This window comes from Zootermopsis nevadensis, unplaced genomic scaffold, assembly GCF_977971745.1.
Source record: "Zootermopsis nevadensis isolate Lab colony 2312 unplaced genomic scaffold, Znev_1.0 Znev_ptg000022l, whole genome shotgun sequence".
Lineage (NCBI taxonomy): Eukaryota > Metazoa > Arthropoda > Insecta > Blattodea > Termopsidae > Zootermopsis > Zootermopsis nevadensis.
In genome coordinates this window covers 26,124,829-26,146,377 of record NW_028259154.1, presented here as the reverse complement: position 1 = coordinate 26,146,377, position 21,549 = coordinate 26,124,829, and the positions used below count along the sequence as shown (strand labels likewise).

General features: G+C 36.2%; 1 protein-coding gene across 3 annotated transcripts in view; it reads left to right on the top strand.

Moving 5' to 3' along the window:
* The first annotated feature begins 1,062 nt into the window (after nucleotides 1-1,062).
* Dop2R (dopamine D2-like receptor) overlaps nucleotides 1,063-21,549 on the top strand; it is a 268,515-nt gene continuing 248,028 nt past the window's right edge. The window contains exons 1-2 of one of the 3 annotated variants that reach the window (XM_087353261.1): nucleotides 1,063-1,745; nucleotides 17,352-17,461. In XM_087353261.1, the coding sequence (XP_087209387.1) occupies nucleotides 17,438-17,461 (24 nt within the window). In that variant the 5' untranslated portion in view covers nucleotides 1,063-1,745; nucleotides 17,352-17,437. Of the gene's footprint in view, nucleotides 1,746-14,850; nucleotides 17,462-21,549 lie in introns of those variants that run through there. The other 2 variants (XM_087353262.1, XM_087353260.1) reach the window with 2 other exon arrangements.

Below are 21,549 nucleotides of genomic sequence, written 5' to 3'. Positions count from 1 at the left end.
CTATAAGCGCTTAACGGCGTATTCTGATCATTTCAGAGAATTCTAGATTGAATCCAATATTCGACCACATGGTGCAATCCTTTCAAAATGACAGAGTCCTAATTTCCATGCCTGAGATATATTTGTACCTCTCATGTAAGAGAGTTTGGCTTGTCAAAGAGAACGTCTTACACTCAAATGGCGCTGAGCTAAGCATAATTCCACAGACATAAACTTCTTAGATTATCGCATGGAGGAATTTGTTTTACTTAAACAATATTAGAGGAATGTAAAAACGTTCTATGGGCATAACTAATTAAATATATGAAGATGACCGTCTTCTGGGTTGTTGTTACGTGTAGTGTAATAAAAAAATTACCTATGTTTCGGAGGTCTTTGCAGCGACCATTATCAGGGCGACTGCCAGTCATATTCGGACTCACCGCCGTTGAAACTTAAAATCCTTACTAAGTAAATATACATATTGCATATTGTTGTCTTCGGATTTTCCCTACGACTTAATATTTACAGAGCAAAATTTAAGTAACCCATATTTTAGAATATCTTGTGTCAAACGCCATTTTAATTTACGAAAACTATAGAACAATATCCAAGAAGAGGCTCTGGGATTAGAACAAATTTTTCTGAGAAATTTTATATTTAATTATTTTCCAGTCTGGAAAATAGCAAAACAAGTGTCTTCCATTTTGTAAGAAGAAGAAGAGATATCGATCGACCTTAAAAAAGATGGAAATCCAAAGGGGTACCACGAAAATTTCGATATATAACCTCTGAGATTTATTGTACGCGGATATAAATAAATAAATGTGTGTAGGTTCTGTAAAACTGAAAAATGACATAAATCTACAGGTTTAAAGCTTTAAGCTAGTGAAACTTTTATTTGTTCTGTCGGGATAAAAACGTGGGAAGAAAATATTACCTGAGACAACGGGCATCAAAGAATTGCAGCTGGGAAATTATGTTGGTAGTCTGAGCGACATGCGACACCCCGTTCGACTCATCTGCTGTCCTTGAACCTGTTTACTTCAACTTGCGCAGAACGCTGGGTCTAGCTTCACTTGTCTTTCGGTGCAATGAACATCCATTACGAGTTTTATGTCGTGTAATAAGTGACGAAAAGGTGGCGTGTTTTTCTATTCTGTGTGTGTGCGGGTGTGAAAATACTTCAAACAAAACCTAACCTAACGAAACTGGAATTACAGACTAGTATACTATTTAGCTCGTACCATTACAGTTCGTATTTAGTTTGTTTTAGTCGTTTCTTGTGTTTGTGATTAAACATAACCCAGAAGCTGCGCGCGCATACAAAGAGTTTTTGTTGTTCATTTGTCTCAAGTCAAGGTTATGTATCCCATAAACATTACTGGTTACCGCGTGTAGTTTAATGCAAAATGGATATGGAAGTTTATGAAAAGAGAAATGTTAATTTTGGAGTTGAACATAATAATTAAATATAATTATAAAGTTTATACTTTCGCGGTTCTGTAATTTAAATATCAAGCTCGTAATAAAATTGAAATTAATGTGGTTATTTCTTAAACATGAAAGAAAATGATATACATTGTGGTTGTGACATATGAAAATTCATCAAGTGTCGAGAGTGTTACACATAAGTTCAAATGTTTTTAAGGCAAATAGTTATCTATCACGGTCGTAATGCATCATTTGTGTCTATGATCAGAACGTGAAGACGCATTCATTTAGTACACAGCTGAAGAATCACTCTGATGAAGGCAGACACACAGGTAAGATTATAATAAAATAGAATTTGTTTATATTCCATAGATCCTTCACGGGCCTAAGCTAAGGTTGTAATACAAATATAAATACATAGTTATAACAGCTATTTACAGATTTTTGGAACTACAGTATTACAGCAAAATAATTATCATAAGAAATCTTCACCGTTATTAATTACATTTATTTATAATAGTTGAGACTTTTTAGGCAATGTAAATTCTTCTACTGAGTAGGAGTGAGATAGGAGATACTCTTTTAACACTGGTTTAAACATTTTTATATCATGATTTCAACTTTTGATAGTAGGTGGAAGATTACTGAATAACTTAATAAAGTATAGCAAACTAATTTTTGATATTTACTGAGGTTAGAATTTGGCACATGAAGGTTGTATCTGTATATTGTTCTTATATTTTGGATAAATTAATTTGTTTGAAATTTTTCCACGTTATCCATGTTTCATGAGTGCTGCAACTGTCCTCATAAGTTTAGAGATAATATATTGAATACGTGTTTCCCAGTTTAACTTGTAGTCCAAGAAATTTATTGTTTCTATTTCTTCAATGATTTAATCATCATAACATATATTTGGATTTTAAAAAATTCTGTTGGTAGTACAAAATTTAATGAAATTTCTTTTGTCAGAATTTAATGTGAGTTTATTGGTGTTCAATCTAGAAAAGACATCATTTATGCAGTTTTGAAAACAGTCAATTTCTGGATCAGCAAAGAGTTTAGGTTTAGATTGAGAGTTGATGGTTCGGGGTAGATCATTGATTGATACATACAAGAAAAATCAGAGGACCGAGTATTGAACCTTGAGGCACTCCGTGTTTTACAAAGCCCCATTTTGAGCTGGTGCTATCATTTAAAATTGATGATTTTATTTCTAATTGCTGTTTTCTGTCATGAAGCTATGATTTAAACCACCGACGAGCTATATTTCGAATTCCATAAAAATTTATTTTTGACAACATGAGCCACGTTTGCCTGATAACTCATTAGACATATTCTTATCTTTTATATCTTACAATTTAATTAAATTTCAAAGTATTAAGACTAAAGAGAACTATTAATAACAATGAATAGATTGGAGATGTGGATCTAATTTATGTCAAGTTATTATATCACACTTGAACACTTCACTTGTAATCATTTTTTTAATTTGTAGGTTAGGCCTAATTCAGTTTGATATATCTGTAGCTTACGAGCTGCATAGTTCAGTCAGTACGGGCTGGACGACCGGGGTTCGATCCCCGACGGGGGGGCAGAGGATTTTTCCTCTAGCCTCTGCGTCCAGACCGGTTCTGGGGCCCACCCAGTCTCCTATCCAATGGGTACTGGGGTCCTTTCCCGGGGGTAAAGTACGGCCGGGGCGTGATGCCGACCACTCACCCCCATCTAGTGCCGAGGTCGAGAATGAATATCTCTCCCCCCAAGCGCCTACATGGCGTATAGTGGGATAACTTTGTTTTCTTTACTTTTATCTGTAGCTTCAAGATATGTAAGACAACAAATACAGTAAATAGAGCATTAAACGTAAATATTGAAAGAGAATTTATAACAGAGTTATTATATAAATATGTTACAAGTAAATTGCAAATCACGGATCTGTAAGTTAAAAATTGTTTTTAAGCCAATATGGCGGATACGTAATTCACTGAGTTGCAACGAAAATTCATATATTTTTTAAATTTCCCTATTGGTAAATCAAATTCTTTTTACGTGTATTTAGATTGAAAAGATGGAGTTACGTAAGTACCAAAGTAGCTAATTACACTTGCAGACTTTACAGACCACGTGTGATATAAAATATTACTCAGGCCATTAAAATTAAGTCATTCCAATTTGAAAAAAAAATCGATAAAACCGAAACTCGACGGAGCCCATTTTTACCCAAGAAGATGATTTCTAGCCCCCCACTTTTTTTTTGTACAGTACTCAGAAGTTCATTACCGCGTTCTTATGCTACTTTTGGAAAGTCACGGAATCGTGAAGTGGCTCCTCTCGCGGCTGTGGCAAGTATTAATTTCGCCTTTCTACCCCACCCTACCCTACCACTTCATCCGCTCATTGTGTACGAATGAAGTTGCATGTCGAGTCGTTATAACAGGAGAGCGGCAATCAGGTTTCACCTGTTGTAGGCGACAGGACGCAGTTTGGGATAGTAGACGTTAGAGTACACGATTTAATGCAAATCCGTCAGATTACATCAACAGTAGGTCTTATATTTGAGGTACCCGGTTTGAACCTTCGACGCAATATTTTGTAACACCGGTCGCAAATAATACTCAGTGTGTACGATTTGAGGTTCTCAAGGCGACGAATATGAAAATGCCTGTCTTCTCGGTATTCCCACAATGCATTCTGGTGAATATTGACATACGTTTCAGTGAGTCATCACCCTGATGATGAATGCAGTAACATTTTCTGAAACGTCTGTCATTCCAGAAAATAATATCCCTTAGAATCTGATTGTACTTTTAAAGGCACACAATTACATTTTTAATCTAACATAAAAAAATAAAATTAAAACAAAAACAAAATTCTGATCGCCCTGATAATGGAGGCAGCAATGACCTCTGAAACGTCGGTGAATTTCTACCAGACTACAAGCAAAGTTAATTGAATTATTGTTGCAAATTTCTGAGTACGACTATTAGAAACTACTGCAGATATCGACGTAATTTATTTAATGTTTCAAAATTCCCACTGCAGCCGCGACTCCTAATTGATCAGACCCCTAAGATACAGAACTTGGAATAGATCTTTGAAATATTTCGGAAAAAGACGTTCACAACTCTGGTCGAAAATTTATTGAAGCGCAAATTTGATTGACGAGGCCTCTCATCTCTAGTGTGTCTTCTGTGAAAATGGAAGCGATAAGTTCTGCCGAAACGTCGGTAGCCTCCCGCAAGAAAATACGATGTTACAACCCAAAATTTACACAAAACTAAATACGAGGTTCTACCCAAAAGTTTGTGGAACTTAAATTCCACGCGCGAACCGGTTGTGGAGTGGCCTGCCGCCGCTAGATGGGGCGAGCAGTACCTTTTGTGAATTAGTGAGCTGACAGCCATGAAGGCGAGGCGTTCTTGAGTCTCGTTCGTTTTTGTAACGTTGTGTTGTAGTGGTTCAGCGATTTTTTAAATGACAGATTTTAAGGAGCAAAGAATCTGCATCAAAACTAAGAGTTATGAATTGCAATTTTTTTTTTATGGGCAAATTCGCTGAAATTTTGGCTATCACCTCGTATAATCGAAATTAGTTAAGTTTTTCGAAGATGAAAGATGCGGACAGTCAGATCATCCCATTATGCTCTCATTTTATCCAAACTTGCTCTCGTGTGATCGTGACTGGCTAGGCATGTAGTTGGATCGTGTCGAACATAATCCAGATTTTTCGACGCTGATTTCAGTCAAGATGGCGGAAGGGTGAGTTAGAAAATCCGGCGCACTTGAGAGGTTGCCTTAATCTAACGCCAGGTGGCAGCAGTGCGGGCGCACAGGGAATATATTTTATTATGGCATTCATTCCGATCCGGCTTGATTTTCATCCGTCCCTGGAGTAAAAAGACGAAGTTTCATGCAAAAGAGACGAGAAATGATGAACTCGGATCACGGGGAAGTTGCAACGGGGGCGGAAAGTGAATTTATCACGCATTTTTACTTTACTCGAGATTTTTCAGCTGTGGTGCTGATGAATGGTTGTTAAGTACGTGCTCCAGCTGCATGGAAAATCCCTTTGAAGACGAAGCCAGTCTTACGCTTTTAATATTTATCTATAAGAATTCAGTCCGTACCGCGAAGAAAACACCATACTTTACCATTACGAAGATCAGCTGGTTAACGCTGTTTAAGGAAATAATCCCGGTTTATAGTGAGGATCATAGTTCGTCTGATTAATATTTAAGAATCCAGTCCGTACCGCGAAGAAAACACAACTCTTCACCATTACGAAGATCAGCTGGTTAACGCTGTTTAAGGAAATAATCCCGGTTTATAGTGAGGATCATAGTTCGTCTGATTAATATTTAAGAATTCAGTCCGTACCGCGAAGAAAACACCATACTTTACCATTACGAAGATCAAGTGGTCGACTCTGTTCAGGGAAATAATCGATGTTTATTTTGAGAATCGTATGAAACAGAGTTAATGAATTTTGAGGCTGTTGGTACATATAGTTACCACCGGAATTTAAAGTGTTAAAACTGAGAAGTTTTCCTTTTACCTGATCAAAAACTACGCCATGAACGAGTACCTCTGAACTTTTTTGAGGTAAGTGATTAGGTTCACGCTCCGTTCGCTTTATACCTGACGAAAGACGTTCTGGTACTCAAAAGTCAGTGGTGGTAAATTATTATCCCAGCTTTTACCAGGAGTGATTGTGGAGAAAACTAAATTATTCGGTCGGAAAAGTCAGTAACACGGTTGAGTTTCAAACCGGGTACAACCAGAATGAAACACTGCGGTTACATCGGCTTGATTTATTGTCAAGTCACGAACTTGGACCCTCTGAATAAATGATAACCAATACATTAGGTTACCTCGTGGGTCAATAGGGGAAGACGGACTGAAGGAAATCAGATGTACGAATTTGAGTGAGGTAAAGAGACAGACATTAATCATCATACCAATATTTTGTAACTGAGAACTAGACGATATTTCTTTTAATAATAATAAGCAATGGGATATGCTCCGATGTAATAAATTGTGAAAATTGATAGAAAATTATTGGTTTAATAAATTTTCCTTCTATCCAATATTATTCTTCTGTCTCCAGTCTGAATTTGTACTGAATGAAAAGCAAAATATTGAATTTCTTTTAATGAACGAAATGTTGACATAACTATTCAGAACAGAATAAAGGATTCTGATTTTCAATAAGCTTAAACACCCTTCCTCCGAGACAACACGTAATTATTCCGTTTTCATTCAAACTTTATCAAGATCAATAAATAATAAATTGTAATAACCACAAATCTAAAAGTTCGTAAAGATAGTGAGTTATTTGAATAAAAATTTCCTTGGATATTTTCCATCGTCTAAGAAATAATGAAATAGAAAACGACGTTTCGGAGACGGGGTTCTATCTATTGGGCTCAACAGAGTAGGTACCTGAAGACGGAGATAGAGCCCAGTCTCCGAAACGTCGTTTTCTATTTTATTATTTCTTAGACGATAAAAAATATCCAATGTAACAACCACAAATCGTTTCTAACCTCCACATAAGCGTTTACTTGTGTTGGGCAAGGCCGTGGTCTAGGCAACACGGAGTTTTCCTCCGGGGCTTCCCCGGTTTCTCCGTGGCATCCCAACAATTACTCCATTCACACACAGAAGAAGGCAATGGCAAACCACTTCTGGATCATCTGCCAAGAACGTATATGAACAGGTCCCAGTCCGAGAAAAGGATGGAAGGATCCTGTTCATATGGACCTGTCGTCAGACAGAACACTAAATAATAATAAGATGAGGTGGTCTAGCGGTTAGAACGCTGGCCTTGTAATCCTGGGGTCTCGGGTTCGATTCCCGGCGGTGCCCGAATTTATAACTTGTGTTGGGCAAGGCCGTGGTCTAGGCAACACGGAGTTTTCCTCCGGGGGCTTCCCCGGTTTCTCCGTGGCATCCCAACAATTACTCCATTCACACACAGAAGAAGGCAATGGCAAACCACTTCTGGATCATCTGCCAAGAACGTATATGAACAGGTCCCAGTCCGAGAAAAGGATGGAAGGATCCTGTTCATATGGACCTGTCCTCAGACAGAACACTAAATAAATAATAAAATAAAATACTGAAAGAAAGTAAGAATAACTTATCCACACTGCTTAGCTACCCGCAAACAGAATGTCAGAATTATCGTAAAAAGTTATTTGTCAATCACGTTACGAAAATGTTGTTGACAATAAAATTCTTCTCTCGTAACGTCACACCTAAAACTACAAATCGTTGAACTAGAAGCTGACTTCAATCAAATCCGCTTGCACTCCTCACATAAGGGACTTGATAAAGTACAAAGTTGAATTGTGGCGACATCTGCTACGTCACGAAAGTCGTCGCGTTTTCTAGGCACGTCTGCCCCAAGATGGATGATACCTTCTGGTGGATTATACACTCAGGGGTGTGCGATAGTGGATAATAGACCTCACGCAGATTTATCCACACACACAGACAATATTTGATTTAAAAAAGAGGATTTAGATGTATTTAACAGTCTGAAGCCTGAAGCTAATCCAGTCCGTACCTCAAAGAAAACACAATACTTCACCATTAAAAAGACCAGCCGGTTAATGCTGTTCAAGGAATTAATCGCAGGAACATACGAAACGTATAAATATATTCTGTAGGGAAATTTAGAGCTAATGAAGGTATTTTGTCTGGGGGTACTGAGGAAAACAACGAATCAGGATAGCCAATCTTCGGGCAGACATATAAATTTCGGCTACTCAGAGCATCGTTAAATTAACTGTAAACGCTAAATAACCATTTCAGATGATACAACGTCGAGAAATATGATACATACAGACGATTTATCTAATATGAAGTTAATTTTTTTTTAAAAAAAAATATTGTGTGTGATTTTATATTAGATTCTCGCCTTTTCGTTTGGACTTAACCAATATTCGGTCTGTGAGATGAAATTTCCTAGAAAAGTTAAACTTTTTATAAGTACCGAATTTATTCTAGTCATTTTCGTTTCTCGGTATCGGAGTGTGAGCTCGCCCTTTCGATCTGTCTATTCAATGAAACGCCTTCTTCGATTTCTTGGATAAGGTGGAACCAAGCCCCCCAGGCCTCAATACTCCTATGTGAGTTCTGTTGGCAACACATTCGTCGTTTATTGCGTGGTAAAGTGAGCCAGGTTCATAAATATTTATTCTGTATTAGCGTTATCCATAATATTTAAGAATTCAGGTCGTACCTCAAAGAAAACACAATTCAACTCGTATTTTATGACAACGAGCATTTGGTTTAAGTTATTTAAGAAAATAATGTCTATATAGTGTGCGAATTCTATAAACACAAAACGGAGAGGTATTTACTGTTAAAGTAGGTGGTACATATAGTTACCACTAGGCTTAAAATGATTAATGTCTTATATCAGACGCAAAGTGGAGATTAATACGTATCGTAATTATTACACAGTGATACAGAAAATTTCTTAAATGAAATCTTTATTTAAAGAATTATATATGTATATAAATAAGGTAGTATATTTGCGTCATATTGTGAATTAGGTTAATATTTTAATATTTTCCGTCAAATCACAATTTTTAATAAGATATAAAATATTTAAAATATCATTTCACGTTCCGCATTGAATGATCGAATGATCGATTTACAAATCGATCATTCGATGCGGAACGTGAAATGATATTTTAAATATTTTATATTTTATTATCTTATTAAAAATTGTGATTTGACGGAAAATATTAAAATATTAAATATGTATATAAATGTTAATTTTAGCTCAAAAAATAAAAATTTTGTAGGCGTATTTGTTTGTTGTTTGTTATTTACAATCTCATTGCACCCAGAAAATTAACATAATGAGAATAAACAGATATTAATGTAGACCTTGAAGAAGCTTTATATATACAGATTAAGGAGAGCAGTTGTTATATTTCATATTGATTGATTCAGGGACATTTTTCTTCGCGACGTAAAAGTTTTGTAAACACAGTTGGTACTCCGCAGGATTCCAAAAAACCTCGCCTTTATTGTTAATAAAATGCTCTGCGATAGTTGAAGGAGGAGATTTCTTTTGTTTCCTTGACAACCTAACTTTTCATTTTGTGTTATAAATGCGAACGTAGTTAATTTGATGATTGTTGCTTAGTAACCGGCGAACAAAGGACCATCGAACTCATTCATTCTTATCCCTGCATTTTACAGGGAGATTTGACGTAAAATTGTAGTACAAAGAGGGATTATTCTTTTGTTAGAGAAGAACACGGATTGTTGCTGACATGTATGAATTTTTCATTATATCGACTCTCAGTTATAAGCAGTTACTTTGGACAATTCGTAATAAGCGGTGGTCTGTGTTCTCATCTCTCGCGTTAGCAACATCGCTAATTAGCTAACCCCTTGTCAGAGCATATCTTTTGAAAGGGGGACAGATATTTCGTTGTCTGAGACACGTCGTGGTGTTATGAAGTTTCAAAATGGACCCACGTCGTGTAAGTAACTCTGGCACTCGAATCTGAATCGCGTTTGAGAAGCTGACAGCTGCTAATCTCTTCAAGGAATGTTTCACCTTTTAAAGAATCTGAAGATTGGGGAGTTGGATTATATATATATTCTTATAGAAGTTTATCGACGTTTCAGACGTGGTTTGTCTTAATGATCATTGTACCGTGGGATCAGTTAAGTTTAAGCTTGCTTAACGCGTGTTGATTATAATAAAGTTTATGCTCAACCAGTTACATGTAATCAGAGCCTTACATCTGTTTATGAAACATCCGTTTTAATATTATCTTAGCGACTTAAGTGGCTATAGAATGGCTCAAGTGGCGAGCTGTTGTGGACACTTATTAGGAACCCTCTACTTTAATTTATTTTACTAATCTACTTTTCATTAAGAGGCGTCTTTACTTGAGATCTTGCAAAACATAAAATGCGAAATTTTGTTTATCCCTTGTTCTATTGTTAGAACAACAAAATTCTCAAAAGTCGTGGATTGTCCATTGAATCATCCGCCCGTTTGTTTAAGTTCGTACTTAATCAACAAAGAAATATAATCAGGTTGCTACAAACTGCTTCAATATTTACTCAAGAACCAACGAACCGATCGGATATCCACAAGTTTACTAATTATAGCCAAGGGGTTTTGAAACTTCTTCGACATGTCCTAACGACTGTTATTTAAGCTGTAAATAAACCACGAAGAAAATTAAAAGTTCTCAGAGCTTCTCAGTTAACTTCTACACAGATTTGTACCTGTGAACTTTTAAAGACTGTGTGGTCGATCTCAAAATTCTGTTAAATTCACTTCGTGTTGAACAGCATGAAGACACGAAGCCACGAATTATTAGTTCTACGTTTTTAAATCACGGACGATGTTACACCATGCAAGTAACATAACATAGTTGCCCGTATCGTCATTAATCCTCGCAATTTCTTTTCCGCGTCGCGTAAAACTGATTTCATTCGTTGTAGCCACTGTAACATTAGGACTCATTGTTGTCATTTTGTACGGTTTTACGTGTTCAAAGTTACGTTCCTGCAACAATGGAACAAGCATCTTGAAAATTATAAATTTAGTTACTTGCTGCTAGACTAAACAATGCCTTTGTTCTTCGTATATTTGTTTTTATATTAAAATACTGGAGTTTTATTATTTTTATTTTTAGTGTTCTGTCTGAGGACAGGTCCATATGAACAGGATCCTTCCATCCTTTTCTCGGACTGGGACCTGTTCATATACGTTCTTGGCAGATGATCCAGAAGTGGTTTGCCATTGCCTTCTTCTGTGTGTGAATGGAGTAATTGTTGGGATGCCACGGAGGAAAACTCCGTGTTGCCTAGACCACGGCCTTGCCCAACACAAGTTATAAATTCGGGCACAGCCGGGAATCGAACCCGAGACCCCAGGATTACAAGGCTTGTAAATTCGAAATAGATTCGTCTATACGTTTGACTGTACGTGGTTGCATACCTTCCTGTACGCTGTATCCTGGCAACAATCGGACAAACAGGAATCAAATGTGAGATACGGCAAGATTTTATTAAGATTGAAGGGATATGACTGTTTACGTTGAAAAATTGTGACATTATTGAACCTCAAAATATCACGTTGTGTTTTTTAAATTGTCTCTGAGACATTTTTATGTTTCGTCAGAATGTAAAACATCTTGCCCGCCTTTCATTATCTGAATTTACTGAAAACGTACGAAAATATTGAGATCACTACTTTATTTTGTTATGTTTTTAGAGGCATTTTCTGGTCAGAGTACAAAAGCCACTTATACACTAAACACGTTTGGTATTTTAATAATTTCCGTGAAAATGTATGTCTCCAGCGTTTCTCTTTGACAAGTCAACCTATCTAATTGAAACATTTCAACAATGAAAATTCCATGTCAGTTACCATGGATACATAGAAAACAAAGAAGGGGTTTCTGTTATGTACAGGTCTGTATGGAGAGCTATAATAAACGATTTAAAAAGGGCTAATTTTATTTTAAATGACGTAATAAGCCTTCGAATACTGTTTTGTCTAACTTTTTTCAGTGCCATGAATATTTAACTGTGATAATTTAAATGGTCCCTATTCTAACGTTCGGTAACTCGTCTGATAATTCTCATCACACATTTTACTCCGTCCTGTTTAAACTTTTGATTGTTCCATACTATTGAGGAACTCGTTATCAGTCATTCAATAATTAGCAAATCAACACGTGCTAGATTGAATTAACCAATAGTGTGACATTATATTATTAAAAATAATTTATATAGTTTTTCCAAAGTTGGGTGCACTGAAAAAACTGTATTAAAATAAACAATGTATTTTGTTTTTCGTTTAAAGGAATTTATTTATGTAATCACTTATTAAAATTACCTGTAATTTTAGGGGAACATAAGTAAAATATGAAGTAGATAGATCTTGAAGGATTTTTTGTGAAAACGATATCGAACATTTGGGATCACTAAGACCAGGGACGTTTATGATTGTGTAACAGCTAATAGAAAATACGAATACCTAGTACAGTGGATTTAATTAGCCTGTAGCAAGTCCCCTATTTATGATAGACTAACCATTGAAATTTCTGATGAAGCTTTATGAACGAGTCGTATTTCAGCCTCTCACCACAAAATGAACAGGCTTCATTGAATAAAACATGAACACATTTCTGTAATAAACTCCACTATACCTGTCCGCTCTCTGATGACAGAGAGAGAGAGAGAGTGAGAGAGAGTGAGAGAGAGTGAGAGAGAGATTTTACGAGAGAAGATAAAAGATGAACAGACAGGCGTGCACTTGTTCCATAAGCTCTCAAGCGACTCAATGCTTTGCTCCAGATTTAATTCTACAGGGCGTTCCAAAATACAGCTCCAACTTTGTTTGTTGCTTGTTACTCAGCTGACGTCACTGACCAAGCTGTGACCCGAAGAACACCTTTGGAATTTCAGTGTACTCCAAAGAGTACACCTTTCCAAATTTGTTTTCCCCCCCTCTCTCTCTAACTCTGTGTAATTTCGCTTCGCTCTTAGATGTGATCATCACTGATAAAAAATACCTTACCAGAACACTAGCCTTGTAATCCTGGGGTCCCGGGTTCAATTCCCGGTGGTGCTCAGATATATAACTTGTGTTGGGCAAGGCCGTGGTCTAGGCAACACGGAGTTTTCCTCCGTGGCATCCCAACAATTACTCCATTGACACACAGAAGAAGGCAATGGCAAACCACTTCTGGATCATCTGCCAAGAACGTATATGAACAGGTCCCAGTCCGAGAAAAGGATGGAAGGATCCTGTTCATATGGACCTGTCGTCAGACAGAACACTAAATAATAATAATAATAACTCTGATATGCGTGATTCATTTGATTCTCGCTGTAAACAGAGATTATTTTCTTAAACAGCGTTAACCAGATGATCTTTGTAATGGTTTTCTTTAATCTTATTGGAACTACGAAAGTAAAATTTGAACTGCCATCCCGTAAATATTTGAAAAATATTTGCGGGTGTCCCGTTTGCCTCCGGGAAAAGTAAATTTGGCATCACTGGACGTTGAAATAGACAAAATATCGTTTCACCCTTAACATTCAAACTACACAGAAAAACATTTTTTTTTCACAGCGGGAATTAAAGGGAATTATGTATTTTGTAAATCTGTATTAATTAACTCAAACAGTTGACTTAATGAGTACGTAATTTGTATAAATAACTACCAATTTATCACATCATACCGTAATATTTTTCCTTCACAGATATTATTTTATTGAAATCGTAACATAATACTGTATTTAGTAAATTTAATTAGTTATATTCATAATTATATTGAAAAATACACTTTGCGTTTTATTTGAATACCCTGACTTCGAATATGGGCCTTAGGATGTGTACTCCAAGATGTTTCATGTCCATCCGTAGTCATTTATCCAAAATCTGATATATAATAGTGAAACAGGCCACGACAGATGTGTTGCAGGTCGTCTAAAATGTATTTTTTTTAAATGTGTAGGACGCGAACAATTTTAATATCTGGAAATAACAAAAAAAAAAAAAACAAAAAAAAAACTGCATTTAGAAAACTAAGATTTTACCCGGTGTTTTATATTAGTCTGAAAAATGGCTTCAACCTCATTAATAGACGAACATATATTGAAGGTGTTATGAACAGAATGTACAAGAAAATATTTGACCCTAAAAGAGACGATTCACGAAATATTATTATGACAATTAAACCAAGGAGGATAAAATGGGTGTTGAATTTTTTAAGAATTATTAATTATTCGTGTTTTTTTTCCGTCTAATCACAATTGTATATAAATAAAATTATACATGAGATATTAAAATATCATTTACATATTTGGTACAACTTTTTACTACATGTTTCGGTTACATTGAACCATCTTCAGGTGTAAAGTTAAAAGTTAAAATTATAATCTTATGAACTAAAACTTAATTATATTATATTTTAATATCTTATGTATAATTTTATTTATATACAATTGTGATTAGACGGAAAAAACACGAATAATTGAATTTTAATTCACAATATGACACAATTATATCAACTTAAGAATTATTAGCTGTAATACCTACGCGTAGGCTTATTAAAAATTAGGGTGGTAAACTGCATAAATAGGGAATATTTTGAGCGGCTGAGCGACTGTCAGGTTTTCAAGAACGACTCTGTTCCGCGGAGTTAGTAATAATAAATGTGGGTTGTTCGAAGATAAAATTCGAAGGCGAGCGTGCGAAATATTTCGCTCTGTGATTCCATCTGTTTGCTCGCGGAAGCCAGAGGGTTACCTTTTTTTTATTTCGGGTGGTGGTGGTGGCGGTGGTGGTGGTGGGGTGAGGGCGTCTCCCTGGTCCCGCGCAGGGTCCGTAAGGGCGTCTCGCTTTCAGTGTCCGTAGTACAGTGCCGGGCGAGACGGGCGTCGGACGCTTTTGGCAGCAACAATGACACGAAATATCGGCGTCGGTGTAGAAACCGCATTTGGACGAATTGACACATCAGCCGAAAAATCAAAACAACTACGTTGACGACCGACAATGATAAAGTTGGCAGTTTTTCGCAGTTGAAATGTTTTTGTTTTCTCTCACGACAATGACTTTAATTTAAGCACGTAAATAATTTGATTTGTGACAACGAAATTTTATGATTGACAATAATCGAATGTAACTTATTTGAATTTCTCTAACCTTTTACTATGCCCTTCGCAGATAAAAGTGGCGAGTGGTATATATATATATGACTTTCGTAGTCTTTTTTTTTTTTTTAAAAAAAAAACATGCATTTTGATTCCCGTTAAGATGCAAGTTTAAAAATTCCGTGATATTAAAAACTATGGACTAATTCGTAGAATGTGTTATATTTAAAAACAAACTTAATTTAAGTAACGTCAGTAACTTCCTTCCGTGAGTTTTATTTTCATTGAAATTCTACGTACACTTTATGTTGCGATAGTAGTAACTACGAAAGAATCGCAGATATTCTACGTTTAAATAGCTTATTGTTGAAGAAACAATCTGCTGTGGTATTGTGCTGTTTCAATATTTGTACAGTAAGCAGTGTGTAATTGACTGTATGTTACTCCAAGGTCTGTTTGTGTGTGTACAAATGTGTCTGTTAATTAGATGAACAGAACACGACTCAGTCTTATTGTCGGAAGCTTCAGACGATGTGGTTGCTATCTCAAGAAAAAATAAGTTTAAATTAATAGAAATACATGTCTGTGTTAAGTGTAAATTCTGTGACTCTTATCTGGCAAGGGATTAATGACTCTTAATTATTTATAATACAATTGTGAGATATTTATGCTCATAATGTTGTCATGAACGTGAATATTACGTAATAATTTTAGGACGACAGAAAATGTGATTTCATTTTAAGTTTTGAAACAATGAACTGTTAAAAATGAAAATTTAACATGTCATAAGTAACACAAGAATGATGAGTTTGCGTCATATATTTTCAAAATGACAGAAAAAATATTAATTTAAACTTGATTTATAAATCATAATCGGTGTGAGGATAATTCGTCCGCTTAAAGTTTTATTTTAAATGTCTGAGTAACCACAGTGACAGGAATTCATTGTGATATTGTAGTTGATATTCGTAAATATTTATAAGTTGATAAAGCTGTTTGCGTCATTTTATGTAAAGTTTAGATTTACAGAAGCAGGTGGGAGAGTTGGATAAAAAGTTTTATTCGTTAGGATTATCTACCATTTTTAGCATTTTCAGAGAAAATATAATTTTCTATAAAACCCTTTTTTACGTACGTGGTATCTTATATTAGATTAATTAAACTTAAATTATATATTAATTTACGCACCATATATCACAAAAAAACCCAACAAGATGGTTGATATAATTTAACTGAAGTAAAAGTTTTAGGAAAATCACATTTTTCTAGTAAAAATTATAAAGAATTTTCAGACTTTATATTTATGTTAATTCAAAATAAATGAGCAAATAACAATTACAGAGCAAAAAAAACTATCATTAGAATACGTAATGACCTGGAGGCTTTGGCGTGAACTTTGTAACTACATTTGATGTTTCCAGTGTAATAAATATCAGTGTGATGTATATTCAATAACTCCGACATTTGGTACGAGGTCTAACAGTGTAGTCACATGGCCAAAATCACCCGCTTCGCCCCTAATGTTTTCCGCTTATCATCAAAATCATCAACCGATATGTGTATGTGAATAATCGTGTCTGTAATCATCACGGATTGTAATCACAGCGTAGCTCAAGCCAGACAAAAACAATGAGCTATATCGACAACAAAGAATTTTTGAAATGACAACTACAAAAATCGACACAAATGACAATGAGATTACTAATGTTACAAGATCATTATTGTTTATGGTGATAACATCATCTTCATCATCATCTTTGTTAATAGGTGAAAATGACAACAATGAAAACAGGAACAAGAAATTTATTTATACAAATCGACGTCAGGAACAAAAACAAAAACAAATTTCTGAACAATTAATTCGTATGAGAAACGAAACAAAACACAGTCTACATCCGTCAGTCGACAAGTGGGCGGCTTTCAACAGCTCGAATAACTACGCAACAATGACATCAGCCAACAATACAATTGATGATGTACCTTCGTATTTACATACGACGTTTTACAACAGTTCGTTCAATTCGACGAATTCGGCCGAACTTTTCGTTGAAGACGTCGGTGATTATTTTTTGAACAGTAATAATAACGGGTTTTACAATAAGTTCGGGGCGATGGATTTGTTCGGCTTACAATCGAATTGTAGTACGTCGTGGGTAAACGATTCGTGCAACAATGGGACAGGGGGCGATGCCATCGTTTCGAATTATAGTTACTGGGCTCTGATTCTGGTGCTTTTCCCAATATTCACGCTCTTTGGTAACGTTCTTGTGATATTGGCAGTGTGCAGAGAGAGAACGCTCCAGACAGTAACCAACTACTTCATCGTAAGTCTCGCCCTGGCGGATCTCCTCGTCGCAGTCGTGGTCATGCCATTTGCTGTTTACGTCCTGGTGAGTACACCACGTTCCATAAATTATGTTACGAAACTAATTAATTCTGGGTGACTCTCAGGTTCTCAAGGCTCCGAGTATGAAGATGGCTCAGTGCAGTCTGGTAGATGTTTACCGACGTTTCGGAGGTATTTATGGATCTATCGAAGTCCTGATGATGGAGGAAGAAAACGCCTATAAAATGTCTGTCACTTTTTTACCAGACTACACTGAGCAATATCCCAGAATACAGTCACATTTAATATTTACTCTATTTTTGTCTTAAAAGGAATAAAATGTTGAGACTAACTCTTTATATTGGAATAGAGAAAGTGACGCTTGAACATTATGACGGAAAAAAGCAAAATGTAAACCTCGCCTTTTCAAAAGTAGACGCTCGTAATTTAATATCGAGCAAAGTGTAAGTTCAGCAATATTTCTTATGTGAAACGTTAGTCTTAAAAAGTGTGTCTTTATATTCTGCTGGGTAGAGTTTGTGAATATTTCACTATCCTTATTGTAGCTCTCTGTCTTCGTTTGTTTGTTCCGTGACTAGGTTAAATTTTAATGAATTTCGTGCCTGGTGTATCTCCATGAATATCTACACACCAGAATTCACTCATTTATTCTATTTTCTCGTGTTATCATTTCAGCGAAATAAATTTTATAGGCTGTGATCCTATTAGACTAAAACACACTAGTTTTGAAGGAAAACATCGAGACGTCATCCATTTGCTCTTATATCGAGTTGTACCTAAGTAAAATTCAAGTGATATGAATACTAATTGATTTCAGAAGCCTTTGGGCGTTTGTGTTTAAGTATTTATGCACGCAGATAACTGCTTATTAATGTCTTCTAGGCAGTGTGGACCTGTAGGTACATGCCAAAGTTTTCGATGGAAAAAATACTGTCATTTTCAGGGTTGACGGTGGAGGCGATATGTTCTTCAGAAACATCGGTATCCACCGATAAGTCTTCGCGGAATCAAAACGTAGAAGGGCAAAACCGAGTAATGTTAGCGTCCATATTTTTGAAATTACATTAAAATATGTGCTATTATGTCATACATAATGAAATGATGAACAGACAGACAAAGTGGAAAATTAATAAGTGTGTTGGAAGAGTCGAAGTGAAGGCCAGGTCTTGTTTGTGAACGTGGAAAGCTTTGGAACAGGATTTTAGTTCATACTCGGCGAGATTTCTCTCCTCCTGACCGCCTGAGTGTGGCGTGTTATCAGCAGGAGGGAAATTACGAGGCGTGTTGGTGGCACTGCACATTGGCTTACTACTGTGCCAGGGGGCGATTGCATTAGGGCACGGCGTTTTACGAAACTCGGGATTTTCCCCGAAACTGATCCGACCGTCTGATTACAATATCTTTTTATTTATATCGATTCCCTTAACCACAGGACACACCACAGGGGGCTGAACTACCGTGGTTCGATTCCCGGCTTTACTATTACCAAGAACATCCAGACTCATTCTGGGGTCCACCCAGATTCTTATGTGGTTTGGTAATAAGTTTCACCCTCTGGGTTAAAGACGGCCGGTGAGTGAAGCTGACCAATCACCTCGTAGTTGCGAGCGTGGAGCTATATCTCTACTCTCCCCATACACTCGAAAGGAGTAGTTCTTAGAATTTTATATATCATTTACTTTGAATTGTATAATGATAATCCGCAGATACATTTAACATACATGAGCCGGGATAGCTCAGTCAGTATAGTGACTAGCTACGGGCTGGACGACCGGGGTTCGATCCCCGACGGGGGCAGAGGATTTTTCCTCTAGCCTCTGCGTCCAGACCGGCTCTGGGGCCCACCCAGCCTCCTCTACAATGGGTGCCGGTGTCCTTTACCAGGGGTAAAGCCGGCCGGGGCGTGATGCTGACCACTCACCCCTATCTAGTGCCGAGGTCAAGGAAGAGAGGAGCTATACCTCCACTCACCCCAAACGCCTACATGGCGTATAGTGGGACAAACTTTACTTTACTTTACATTTAACATACACTGACTTTTCGGGAGTTAATTTATTCAAGTCTTCAGGGGTTTCGTTGTCATTATATAAATATATTTTTATTATTTTAATATTTATTTTACTAACAGCGGTTTAAATCGAACCACGGTCACTTCAGATACAAAATTTATGTTCTGATCAATAAACCAGGATGACTTCCGGCCAGTTATTTATACTCTGTGAATTTTTAATTTATATTAGAAAAGATCTTACGTGTTTAACTAAAAATATGAAGATGGCTGTCTTCTGAATTAGCGCCATGCACTTTGGCGATGATCGCCCTGTTGATTGAGACAGCAGGACTCTATAAAACGTCGGTAGACTTCTACCAGATTACACGCTACTACAACCCAGAAGACACCCATCTTTAGACACACCTCAAATCCTACTTAAGAATGCGACAATTAAAATATATGTCCGTGCTTTTAATTTTGTATTAGAGCGAGACTTAGTCTCTCAACATAAAGGACTTTTGTAAGTTAAACAGAGCTTATCTGAAAGAAAGTTCTGAGTGGAATGTTTGAGTCCAGGAAGAAGTAACTAACAAGAGTTTTGAAATTAGAAGAAACGTAATTAGGAGTTTCATAATTTTTACATTTCGCCAATTATTATTTGGGTTGCTCAAATAAAGGCACGTGTGTTGGAGGAAACATGTAAGAAAACTTTATTCGGAACAATTTAAACAAAGATACTACTTTGGAGACCTAGGCAAAGACGTGAGTATAATATTAAAATAGATATTAAATAAATACGTTACGTTTTTGACCGAATTCGACTGACTTAGGTTTACGTCTTAGTGGTTTGATAACGGAGGCAGTAAGTACCTCTGAAACGTCGGTCAATATGTGCCATAGTACACGGCGAAACATACCAGAGGGCAGCCATTTTTCATATCTGTTCATATTAATAATATCATTCTAACGTTAAGTGATGAAAAATTCTGTTTACAGTTCGTTTTGTTAACTGAAACAAAACTTATCTCCACAAATTAAAAATTTCCGGCGAGTGTTGCCAACAAATCGTAAAGTAATAACACGATTCAGGCATGGTGCCCCTTCCAGCAAGTATTTATCTTTATTAATCTCTGTTATTTTTGTTCTGGTCCATTTCCATGGACGATTGATTCATTTGACCTAAATATGAAAAGTAATGATTAATGTGTCATTTCCTTCCGGATCTGCAGTTTTCATCGGCTGAGACACAAGTAGGACACTGAGAATGATTCAGTTGCAAATCAGTGTGGATAGGAGTTTAATCCATCATAAGTTTGTATTTTTTCGTTTTATTTTTGTTATATTTTAGCAAGTTGCTTACTCGTAGTTTTGTCAACAACGCTCAGAAATAAACAGCAGAAACTCTTATTAAAGTTTGTAGCTTTAGGTAAAAGCAAGGATCATAATACAGTGTCATTTATCTTCATTTATGTTCTGTGAGATCTCTCAGAACGCTTACTGACCAAAGGCAGAATGGTTTAAGATATTTGTAACTATAAAATTTAAAAAATTAAATAATTAAACGCAATAAGAAATTAAAATATTTTTTGAAGTCAACAGCGAGTATTTACTTAAACGGGGACGTGTTGTGTTTCCTTTGAGATACGGACTGAATATTTAAATATTATTTACACGAAATTCGTGCATCAGATATTTAATGAATTGTATTGAAGTTGTCACGTAAATCGTTTATATTTTTAACGTTGAAACCAGAACGCCACTGATCTTATACGTCTTTAAGTTGGAAAGACAAGACGTACAAAGTTCTAACCATCTTGGCAAAGTTTCAAACAAAGTTCTTTTTTTTTAGCCGGTGGTCGACAGACAGGTTTTGACTCACGGGTCATTAGATCGTGCACAAACGTTAATTGGGATTCGCGCGTCAACCATATTGGATTTCACACAATGGCGTCTAACCACGTGATGAATGAGAAACAAAGGAACCCCCATGTTGAAAACATTCTGTGAGCTGAGAGTTTTTTAACACGTCAGTTCACAATGACTGCAAGGGTTTATTTACAAAACTTGTGAAAGGAATTCTGAACATTTTGGTGTAGTGGACAACAATGTGGAGGAGTTCATCAACGATATTTGCTGTC